The sequence below is a fragment of the Rhipicephalus sanguineus genome, chromosome 6 (genome assembly GCF_013339695.2).
Source record: "Rhipicephalus sanguineus isolate Rsan-2018 chromosome 6, BIME_Rsan_1.4, whole genome shotgun sequence".
Classification (NCBI taxonomy): domain Eukaryota; kingdom Metazoa; phylum Arthropoda; class Arachnida; order Ixodida; family Ixodidae; genus Rhipicephalus; species Rhipicephalus sanguineus.
The window spans coordinates 63810151-63822307 of NC_051181.1; the positions used below are offsets into that span (position 1 = coordinate 63810151).

A 12157-nucleotide genomic window follows, 5' to 3' on the forward strand; every position below is an offset into this window, starting at 1 on the left:
CATTTCACAGATGGCATTTCCCAAATGTCATACATGGGTCTTTTCTGATGGGGATTTGAAGACGGTGTCGCGGACAGTTTTTTCTTCGGAGATCCGAGAACTGAGAAAAGCCACATGTGTGGCATACGGCCCCCGGGTGCGTGGCCTTGAAGCACTGAAAGGGCGTCTCACTGAATGGGCCGTAAAACGGGGGGACAATGCCACACGTGTCGGTGGTTGTTTGTGTGTGTGTGTGTGTGTTTGTGGTGCGAGGAGGAGAGCCCAGCGGAGTCGGCACGGAGCATCAGTCGCCAGCGAACCACTTGAGCTGTGTGGACGTTTCTTTCTTGGTGTAGCACATAAATCAGTTCGTTTTGTTTTTAAACACTGGCTCTGTACGTCTTACCTATAGATGTCTCACGACTTCATCTAACGATTCGTAGAGACACTACACTCTTGGTGCCGAAACCCGGTACTTTCTCGCCGTGGACTTTGTGTTGTTTATTCAACCGTCAACGACTCCACGCCTTGAACGCCTCGGCAACGACGGACGTGAACCTACTCCGGTGAGCGAACTGTTTAACGAATTTGCTTAACGATGGAACGTCTCGTAAAGAAGAGAAAGGTCATACGAGCTCAAATTACGCGACTCATCAACGACTACGAGAATCGGCCACAGCCACTCGATGAAAATGAAGCGGCTATCCTGCACGCCAGACTTGCCAGTTGGCATAACGAAGTGAACACTGTCAACGACGAAATCGAGCCGCTGGTGACAGATGAAGACGCGGAGAACGAGTTCCAACAGACTTGCGAATATCAAGACCGCATCGTAGCTTGCCTCGCTCGCCTGCAGCGGCAAATGACTGTTACGAGTCGCCCAACGAACGCCGAATCAGCGGGCAATGGCAGCGCTTCACAGACGACGGCGGAACTCAGGACAAGGGTGAAGCTCCCGAAATTTGAGCTTGTGAAGTTCAGCGGGCGGCGCTCGGACTGGCAACCATTTTGGGAAGTGTTTGAGCAGGTGGTTGACAAGAACGAAGAACTGTCACTTATTGACAAATTCCACTACCTGAGGTTGTCAGTCACGGGTGATGCTGCTGCTGCTCTTGCGGGACTACCACCTACGTCTCGATGCTATCGCGACGCCGTAGAGCTTCTGAAAGGGCGTTTCGGGAACAACGAGCTCCTGATGCAAGAGCACATGAGGAGTCTGCTAGACATCAAACCATTGCGCTCTTCGGATGACGTACGAAGCCTTCGCCGCCTCTACGACACTCTGGCAGCACACATCTGCGGACTTGAGTCGCTGGGAAGGAAACTCCACACCTACGGTGCAATGCTGCTACCTGTGGTTCAGAGGGCCATGCCTCGGGACATTCTTCTCGACTTTGGAAGGAAGTGCGCCACGGACGCCAACTCTACTTTCGACGATCAGCGGAGTTCATCCACAGAGGGACCGGAGCCAACAACACCGGAGGGAGACAGAGGTACAGTGAACACTTTCAACAAACTCCTGTCTTTCCTAAAAGTAGAAGTCGAGAGCCGAGAAAATCTTGCTGCACTTCAGAGTTTGGACTTAAAGCAGCCCTCGAGGGAGATTCCCAGTCAGAAGCAAAAATCGAACTCAAGAATGCATGGCACAACTGCCCAATCGTCGGCAATGTTGCATCAGAACGTGACACCTCAGGAATGCTTCTTTTGTGGAATGAGCGAGCATGCAACGACAAACTGCGATGCCGCAAAACCACTTGAAGAGAAAAGACAGCTTCTGCGATCGTCCGGGCGATGTTTCAAGTGCACGAGGCGAGGGCACTTATCGAGTGCATGCCGTGTGAATGTGCGATGCGCGAAATGCCAGCGGAAGCATGCAACGACCATGTGTGACCCATCGTACCCGACCAGACCACCAGATGCTAACCATGCCGTCACTAACACGCAAATCAGTCTCGAAGCTGTCACCAAAGACGGGACTGTTCCTAAACAAACAGTTTTGCTGCAAACAGCAACGGTTCAGTGTAGCGGAAAGTCGTCAAATGCTCGCGTGCGAGTTATGTTTGATGGGGGTAGCCAGCGCTCCTATATCACCTCACTTACCGCACAGAAGCTTGGATGTGAGCTTGTAGGACAAGAGAGACTGAGTGTTGGCTTCTTTGGAGGACACCAAGAAGAACGGCCATTTCGAAGAGTAAAGGTGTTCCTGGAAGCGAAAAGGGGTGAGAAGCGGGAACTTGAAGTGCTTGAGACGGATGTGATATGCGACCAAACGATTCCCGAACCACCAAAACAAACATGGGAGAAATTGGAAGCTTTGGGATACGCATGTGCTGATTTCAGCAACGGCGACGGTCCGAAAGACATTGGTATGCTGATTGGAGCCGATTATCTATGGGCCCTGACCACTGGCCGAACGGTCAAGTTAGGGAAACGGCTCAGAGCAGTGGAAACGGCAGCAGGATGGACGGTGCAAGGTCCCGTTGAGGGAAGCAATAACGACGGTCGCTGCACCCAGATCGTGATGCTGCGCACTTCGGTTATCGAGATGACAAGCGACACGCCCAGCAAGCACTGGGCGCTAGAATCGATTGACGTCATTGAGGGGAATGAAACAACAAGTACCGCGCCAGAATTCTTTGAGAGCACACTCTCAATGGCGACACGGAAAGACTTTGAATGCGGGGCCCTCTCGACAACTGAATTGAATCGAGCTGAGTTGTTTTGGGTCCGTCACGAACAGAAAAAGGGGCTACTAAGGGAGTTTAAGAGTGTTCAAGAAGAACGGCAGCTTCCTGCAGATTCACCACTGAGAAACACATCACTCATGATTGATGAAATGGGAGTACTGAGAATCAGTGGAAGACTGCAACATAGAAACATGACCTATGAGGCCAAACACCCTAGCGTGCCACCCAAGGAAAGCAGCACAGCAAATCTCCTAATTAAGCGTTGTCATCACCAGGTACTTCATGGAGGAATTCGCGACACTCTGACGCAATTTAGAGAGAAGTACTGGGTGGTTGGAGCTCGACAGCTCGTCAAGAAGTCCCTGAGAGAATGCGTAACGTGTCAGCGCTTTCATGCACTACCTGCCAACGAGGTACTCGCTCCTCTGCCGAGGGACCGAATAACGGAGGCTCAGCCCTTTGAGGTAACTGGTCGATATTTTGCCGGACCTCTTCTCATTAAGGGGGCATCTGCTGCGAAATGCTACATCGCCTTGTTCACTTGCGGAGTAACCCGAGCGGTTCATTTAGAACTAGTTAACGACATGTCAACAACCTCATTTCTTCTTGCCTTCAGGAGATTCATAGCAAGACGTGGCATTCCGAGCACAATTTACAGCGACAATGCACCATGGTGGGGAGGGTTTTACGAGCGCCTCGTAGCACTGACGAAGCAAGCATTGAAGAAGACACCTGGAACTAACGACTCAACGAAGGAAATGACCTTGTCATTGCGGCGGGGAGTGTGTCGCGGACAGTTTTTTCTTCGGAGATCCGAGAACTGAGAAAAGCCACATGTGTGGCATACGGCCCCCGGGTGCGTGGCCTTGAAGCACTGAAAGGGCGTCTCACTGAATGGGCCGTAAAACGGGGGGACAATGCCACACGTGTCGGTGGTTGTTTGTGTGTGTGTGTGTGTGTGTTTGTGGTGCGAGGAGGAGAGCCCAGCGGAGTCGGCACGGAGCATCAGTCGCCAGCGAACCACTTGAGCTGTGTGGACGTTTCTTTCTTGGTGTAGCAAATAAATCAGTTCGTTTTGTTTTTAAACACCGGCTCTGTACGTCTTACCTATAGATGTCTCACGACTTGATCTAACGATTCGTAGAGACACTACAGACGGGATTCGGGAAACATATAGATACCGATCTCCAGAGTGAATAAAATCTGCAAGCAGATTCAAAATATAGATCTATTATTTCACGGCTGTGTTTCGATAAAAATGCGTGAGATCAGTCACGTCTGTCTAGCTAACTCGAACAAAGCGTTATTAACAGCTTTAAGTTAGAAAATAATGCGAGTAACATTTAGCGAGCTTTAACGCTCATGGACATGCTTATCCACTTCAGGCACGAATTATGATTGACTCTCTGCAAAAGAGCCAAATTCGCACAAATTTAAAGGCACTCGATATTGTATTCCCAGATAGAAAATGAGGTAACATTTTGTTTTGTGCCGTTTTCGTATTTAATCATGATTAGTGTCTAATTTAGTGCTTCATTAATCCGGAGTCATCATGTTCAATATTTATTTAAAAAGAGTGAAATAGACGGCTCAATAAGGGTGCGCAATTTGTTCTTGGGTGTACTCGTTTAGAGCTCATATGAATTATACTTTTGACGTTTGTCCTAGACGCGTCATGTCGACAAGGCGGTGGAACATCGTAGTCCCTTCACCAAAAAGGTCGGTTGCAGTCACACGCAGAGGACTGAGTTTAGGGAAAGACAGTGATTATGCAGAACGTTCACTTTATCCTATGAGCAACGTATATCTTTCTTTTTTAGTTGCTTGTCCAAATAACTGGCAAAACGAGATCCGCCCCCATATGTGGTCGTTAAGCCTCGACGGTTTATTGTGAAAATAAAGAAAAAAAAACTGGGACGAAAACATTAATGTGGGGTCTTGGGTCGCCAGCGAAAGGCCCGCTGGCCGCGCGTTTGAGACCCCCGATTTAGGGCGTAGTTGGTACCTTGTAACTGTACTTGCAGTAGCAGCCCCAAGTGAGCTTAGAACGGGTCTACAGGAGCCGCCCCTGCAGCCGTCGATGTTACTGCGCTGCATGTTCCTCGCGGGCTTGGCTTTTTTTATTTAAAGCTGTGAGCCACACTTCACAGGTGTTCCAAGCGAACTGTAATTTTCACCAATGCCCGATATGCCCTCATTTCCAGGCAATAGTTACCGACACCAGGGTGCCAGAACAGCGGCACCTGCCTCATGCTTCATGTACTTCACGTTCCACATTAGATAACATTGGAAAGGTGCAGGCAGGCATCGTGGTTACAAGTTTTCTTTGGTATTTATTGCGTTTGATGCTTTAGGAACGTCTAGGTCTTAGCGCAAGTTACTAGGTGTGTATTCGTATCCGAAATATAGCGCGCTCGCTACGGTGTGCGCAACACGGTGACTTTAGGAGAAGGACACGGTTTATGATTAAAATTATTATACATAATGAAGCATTCGAATAGACGTAACATTGTGTTGGTTGTGATGTTTCAACTGCCTTCTTTTTGGTCTTGGAAATGTAGTTGAACTGGGGGTTACATGAACAATATGTTTGTATCTCCAGGGCCACGTCGTATGTTAGCTTTACGTGGTTACTTCTAACTTGGTAATGCAGCGCGATTTTACGCTTGTCAAGCAGCCACCCTTGAAACAGCAACAATATTTATGTGTGACGAAATATTGGTAAATGCCGGCAACACCTACAGTGAACGAAGCGCCATGGCGGATGGGTGGGGCCATATCAAGCTAAGCTCACATGGCTCACATTAACTAAAGGCGCAGGATAAATTTATACTCAAGACAACACGCCGGAGTCAAAGAGGAACCCATATAAATCAGTAATAAACCATGTATATTAGTAAATCAGTAATGGCACGTTACTGAGCACTTTAATTGCCTTTTGTATGCGTAGAATTATGGAATATGTACTTTTCATGGAGTTACCATCATCAAAGAAACATTAAATTAAAAACTTGCCTTTCGTATATGTGTGATTCTACAGAGGGCACATTTCTTGCGAATGTGTTCTTTAGTAATGTGTATATATCCAGTAAATTGATACAAATATGCAGCTACAATATAACTTGTGCTTAGAGTGTATAGATGTTCACAGAGAAATTGAGAATGCTTTGATCGCATTGACCTAAACACATAGCTTGATGCGAATCATTTCTCAATTGGACAAGGCGAGTATATTCAGTATAGTTCATGTGTGCTATATTGTGGTCAGTTAGCAGGCTCCATGCCTTCTTACGACCCTAGCTCTGCTGAGTAAATGCTCTGCGAGGCAAGCGATGCCACTTTCCGAGTTTCCATGAGGGCTGCGCCCTTAGTACCCTACACTGTAAGCAAAAGTTAGCCGTGATTGGGGTTCTTGCGGCTAGTTCACTCTGAAACCTTCCTCGCTCCTAAAATTACTAACTCGTTTTGGAGTAAAAGTGGTGGATGACATTGTTTTGCCACCACCTCTGAGGAAGGTGGTAAAAGGATGCCACAATCCAATTTTACTACGTGGGGAGTTTTATGCCACGTGATTTTAACCACCATTTGAGAGTTTATAACCATGTCTCCTCAAGCCCCCCCTCCCCCCCCCCCTGCTTCGGCGACTTTTGTCCGCCGATGAGTGCTTTTCCAGTTCCAGTGAAGTTATACGAAGACCACAAATGTTTTCTTCTTGCTTTTTCAAAGCTGGTATGGCATTGTCATGCCTCATAGTTTACCCTCAGCCTACGCACTTTCACTAGAACTGCAGCTGCAGAAGCACAACGAGCGAGAAAAGCAGTCTGTGAACGAAAGGGCTTGCTCGAAGAAAAAAAAGAACCTGCTGGAAAGCCGTATTGCAGATTTTCGCATATCGTTGGCGTATGTTGTCTAATGGCCCTGGAGACAAGCGAGTGTAAGAAACTTGCGCTCTATATGTCTGGTTGTGGTGATGGCATGTTCAACTCGCGGCGGCGTCCGGCTGCGCACAGCGGGCTGGATCTCACGTGCTTCGAGCGGCCGTACGCGTATAAGCGCAAGCCTCCGAGCCTGACGCCGCGGATACCTCGCTTCTGTGCCGAATCGCAAAGAGCTACGAAGAACACTCACAGAGGCAACAAAATCAAGCTGGTGTGCTCGTCCGTGCTTTCTTCCTGGACAGTGACCGGCTACAACTTCGAAGCGATAAGAAAAAGGCTTCGCTACGTCGTCGGCACCGAGCCGGCCGCGGCCGGTGTAAGTGCGTCGCTGAAGCAGGTGAAACAAGCGTCGCGTAGATTTTGTTTCACAGAAAACAATGAATGCTGAAGTAAACTGCAGTTCGAACTGTGTATTTCGTTCCATGTGATAATCGCTCTGAAACATCTAGCGCGAAGGCGAGCCCCGATACGAGGCAGACGGGACCAGCGTGCGGCCGCCTGTGCACTGCGACTACGAGCACGGTGAAAACCGGGCCTGCGAGCTGTCTCGTTCGTTGTGTACACATCGCTTCGTAAGACTCCGCGAATACTGGACACGTATATCTTATTCATGTCCAAAATAACGACAACGAAAATTGCACATGTGACGCAATCTGGGATCGCCAGCTGTCGTTCATCGCATAGCCGTGCTCCTCGAAAAGGCCTAGCGACGCCCTTGGTAAGAAGCCGGCACAGGCGCGGCGCCGCTCTTTGCCGGCGTACCTGGATATGTGCTGCTACTGTGTTTGTGCACCGCTGCTCAATGAAAAAAATTATTGAATGGCCGTGGTTTGTGTGTGCTTAGGTACATTTTGCGTGTTTGCGCCTCAGCACTGCCAACGCGGATGTGGCCAACACGAAGGAGTGCCAACGAATAAATGGATAATCAAAAAGGTGAGATAAGGCGGCTTTATAGTAAAGGGTCGGTGTGACTCGTGGCGACTTGCGCCAACCTTGAAAGTGTACGCGTAGGCTATGAATCTTCATAGTTCAAGCCTGCAAAATATAATTCTCCTACCGGCACTACATGGCAGGTCAAGATGTGGCGCTTATATATTTATGGGTACTATGTTTTCTAGTTGATTAAATTTGAATTTCGATGAGTCATGATGCAATCAAACCCGTTAATGTTTCTTAACCACCAGAAAAAGCCGCGAAAACTCAGTTACGGGACTAAATATATGCTATTACTTCAGCCACAAGAAACTGCCAACCCAGAAATAACTCAGAAATTACACGAAAAACTTTGTAAAGGCAGTAAAAAGTTACTCAACCTATGCTGGCTGAAAACCGCAGTGGGGTATATACTTACTGCTGTTTCTGTGTTCAAAAAGGCAGTTAGCATGGGAGTAAATTTTTACCTCGACGGGTACGCAGTAAAAAAAAAAAAAACCCAGAAAAGGGAATGGGCTAGAGGACGAGCAGTGTACCCCCATTTCTGGTTATTTTTGTTTAGTGTGTATCACACGGTGTAACGTAAACGTGTTTTTGTTCTACTTTTCTTACACTTCATTCCATTGCTTCTGAAACATTATTGCATGCTCGGCTGCAATCCTCTTTTAGATTAACCCCCGGCCTCCTCCTTTTCCCTCCGTAGCAATGAAGCTTATTTCTTCGCCAACCAACACCTGTATAATTGATGTTAGTGGTTCATTGTTGGCATCTGGATGGGGCATTGACCTTTCGAAGCTAATAGCTCTGCTATGATTAGTGAGCGCTCCATGTTTAAGAAAGAAATGAATGAAACTGAAATCGCGGGCTAGTAATTCTTTTTTTGGATAATATTCAGAGGCTGCAGCTGGCACCTGATCTGTCCTCTTTTATGTGGCGCCTTCAAATCTTTACGGACTGCAATGGCGACACAGTTTCAAAAGGTCCAGTTTAGTTCATAACTTGTAACATGTCGTGTGCTTTAGTACAAATAACATTATTTGTTATATCGGTCAGCCAACCGGTCTCTTCTCAGCAGTACGATATACAGCAAGCATTGCGCTTACTCTCGTTCGCAAAGTAGAAAATATTGTCCCACGGGGTCGAAAGGGTGAGTGCCAGCTTTGTCGTGATGGGAAACTAGAGAAAACAGCCCGTAATCTACCTAGTTTTCCATATGAAACTACTTTGCACGTTCTTTGCACTCCGTGAATTGTCCACCGTTGCGAATTTTGTAAATAAACCGTGATTATTTTAGAACACAACTTCACGGCAGTAAATTACGTTCTCGTGAATTATACCAAAATCAAGCTTTAAATCATGCAGGCTGCCGCTATGTGCGGGCGTATCTTCTTATTGCTATACCACATTAGTTGAACAACATCTCTTTTCTTTTATTCTTACTGTGCAATGCGCACCATATGCTGTTGCAAAAATATTTCAGTACAGCAAATCACAACCTAACGCGGGTTGCGCGAAACGGGGCTCCACTGACTAATAGTAGTGTTTCATTCACAGTTTGTTTTTTTTTTTTTGCTTGACAACACAATTCGTCTATGGCTTAGCAGAATCCGGAACAGCTTGAAAATTGAAACTTTCAAAATGCATATTTCGCAATTATGCATAAATTTTATGCGTAAAAATGCATAATTTTTTCTCAGTTTTTCGTTTAACAATGACAGCACTTCACAGCTCAGGCAGGCAGAGGAAAGCACTCAATATATACGTTCTACGTAAATTAAATAAAAAACACTTTCCTTTGTTTTGGAGGTGAAATTTAAGGACATTTCCTGAAGACAAACTGCGCTCTAATCCCGTCTGCTACTTTTATTACGTTTGTTTAAAACGTCATCATGGATGAAGAAGTTAGTTCGCCTTAATTTCTTCCTCGGAAACCATATTATCGTTATTTACCGCATAGAATACTGACTGAAATTGCTTGCTATTTTACATGCTTGTTCGCCATCCGATACGTTGATGTGGCCGCTAAGACAAGTGAATACCATTCTCCAATCTCAGAATTTTACACCTTCGCACGTATTAGCGATTGGCCCTTGGCTTTCTTTAGTGAAAATAGTGGCCACGCGGTGTTCGCTTTCTCTTTTGCGCCGGGAGTGATACTCATCAGCATTATGAAATACTCCTTTGGCGATTTATTGCTCATTCTTGGGAGTAGTGTAGCTGCGAGAGTTGTTTGTGCTTTACAATTGCTTCTATATCGGCAGATTACCAGGTGAGGTGATCAGGTGAATCACTGTGCTTCGCTGCATTCTTACGTTCTGAGTAGTGAGGAACATCGGTGATGGCGCAGTCTGTGCAGTCACTCCAAACTATGTACGCGACTCAGTGCCTGAGAAAAAAAGGGCAGAAGTAAAACTGTGAAAATCATGTTGCCTGAGTGGGCGTGTGCGTTATATGTCAGATAATTGGCAAGAGATAGAAAACGGCCCTAGGACAGAATGTCTCATATTGTGGGGAACATTCTGATAGGGAACCCTCTCTGCATCACAGCAGGAATTTCTGCGGCACTATTGTCACAACTGTGTCTCCCGTGATAGTGTGTAGTGTGTTTACTAACGCCCCTTTTTCCGAAGCGCTGTGTATGTGCGTCCCTCTTCTCCGTCCCTGCCGTGGTGCGCTACGCCGTACGAATTATGAATCCTAACCAACTAGCCCAGCAACGTGCCTTAGCAAATTTGTAGCCCGAACGGAAAAAAACGGTGACACTTTGTTGCTGGCCCTTATGAAAATGACTGTTGATTTTCCATTGCCGGAGTATGATCGAATTATTGATTTTATTGATTATCAATGATTCCGCAATACTCATTGACTTGCTTCAATACTTCGTCAACAACATTTCTGTTGAGCAGTTCGCAATAAAAATATCATTGACTCATTTCTATTGAAATACCGTTGAGGGAATATTTCGTCGACAATAATTCTGTTGAGCACTTGGCAATAAATATTTCATTGACTCATTTCAATCGAAATACTATTGAGGGAATATTTCCTCAACAATAATTTTGTTGACCATTTTGCAATAAAAATTTCATTGACTCATTTTTATCGAAATACCATTGAGGACATGATTCGTAAACAATATTTCTGTTGACCATTTTGCAATAAAAATTTTATTGACTCATTTCTATCGAAATACTATTGAGGACATAATTCGTAAACAATATTTCTGTTGAACACTTTGCAATAAAAATTTCATTGACGCAATTATTTTGAAATACAATTGAGGAAATATTTCACCAACAGTATTTCTGTTGAGTATAGTTTGGAATAAAAATGTCATTGACGCAATTATGTCGAAATACCATCGAGGCATTATTCACTGCCAGTGGAACTTGATGCAATCAATGCCTCATAAATTTTGATACTGTAGGTCAGTCCAAAACGCGCGCGCACACACACACACACACACACACACACACACACACACACACACACACACACACACACACACACACACACAAACGCGCGTGCGCGCTGGTCGAAGTCTTCACGAAGGCTGTGCCACGGCCAAAACGTTCACAAACCAGTATATGCACGCAGTTTTCGTAAGTATACGCCCTTTCATTTCTCCAACCATATGTGCACCGGACCTACAGAACTTCCTCGCAACCTTACCGTTGAAACTCCACGTTTCTTTTGTGAACATTCGTCGCAGACCGCTCTTCTCGACCGATCCTTTATTGTAAAACCACGGCCGGTCTGGAGGCGCGCGCTCGCTCCGCGCCCCCCCCCCCCGCCCCGCCCCTCCCCCCTGGTTTCGCCGGTCGTTCTCATCGTTATTTACCACTAATGTCTTATTTAACCATCTGAGAACAGTTTTTGTGTATGCACGGGTTCTTTGACTCTAACCCTCCTGGGATCAATGATGCTATAAAAACGCATCGAAACTTGTAAATTTTGTGTTGTATTTATACATCGCACTTTTAACGAACACAGTAACTCACAAAAGAAACTAATATAACTGCAAGGACCGTATGGTCTTTCCGCCTTCGTTTGTCCATTGCCAAGGACAACGTATTTCATGGAATACTCCAAAGCGCAATGTCGAAGCGGGATAACGGTCACGCTGAACACAGGAAAACAGCCTCTTTAAGGACATAAATAGCAGAATTCAGTGCAGTATTGCTGTTTCTGTTACTATTCAGTATACACAGTACGTGGGCTTTCTTTTCGAATATAAACGAACTTGCCCAGAAACGAAGTTTGCTAAACTACTATTTTGTCGATTAGCTGTCGCCTTTCAACAAATAAGTATTTTCTCCTGCTTTTATTACGACGACGTGCAATGTACTTTTGAATAGTGTTTAAATGGGCAATTTCAAATTGATAGTAACTTGCTTACATGCCCAACTTAGAATATATCAATTAAGGCTAACAAAGTACATCAATAAGAAAGAAGCTGCAGCTGAATCACACTAAGGGCGAGGCATTGATGGTGCCATTGGTTCGTTGCTCAATACGAAGAGGCAGGCACGTAGAAACGAGTTTTTTTTTTTTTTTTCGGGGGGGGGGGGGGGGCTTGCCTACGTGCCTGCGAAGAGGTATTAAGGAGCACAGTGCACA

The 12157-nt window shown here is 45.9% G+C and overlaps 1 protein-coding gene across 1 annotated transcript; it reads left to right on the forward strand.

Annotated features, from left to right (window-relative positions):
• Nucleotides 1–577: 577 nt before the first annotated feature.
• LOC119397313 (uncharacterized) lies at nt 578–3293 on the forward strand. The gene is made up of 2 exons (XM_049416524.1): nt 578–1472; nt 3283–3293. The coding sequence occupies exons 1-2, from the start codon at nt 578–580 to the stop codon at nt 3291–3293; spliced, it is 906 nt and encodes a 301-aa protein (XP_049272481.1).
• The last annotated feature ends 8864 nt before the right edge of the window (nt 3294–12157 follow it).

Coding starts and splice junctions, on each gene's coding strand:
- LOC119397313 (XM_049416524.1), top strand. CDS start 578: ATGGAACGTCTCGTAAAGAAGAGAAAGGTCATACGAGCTCAAATTACG.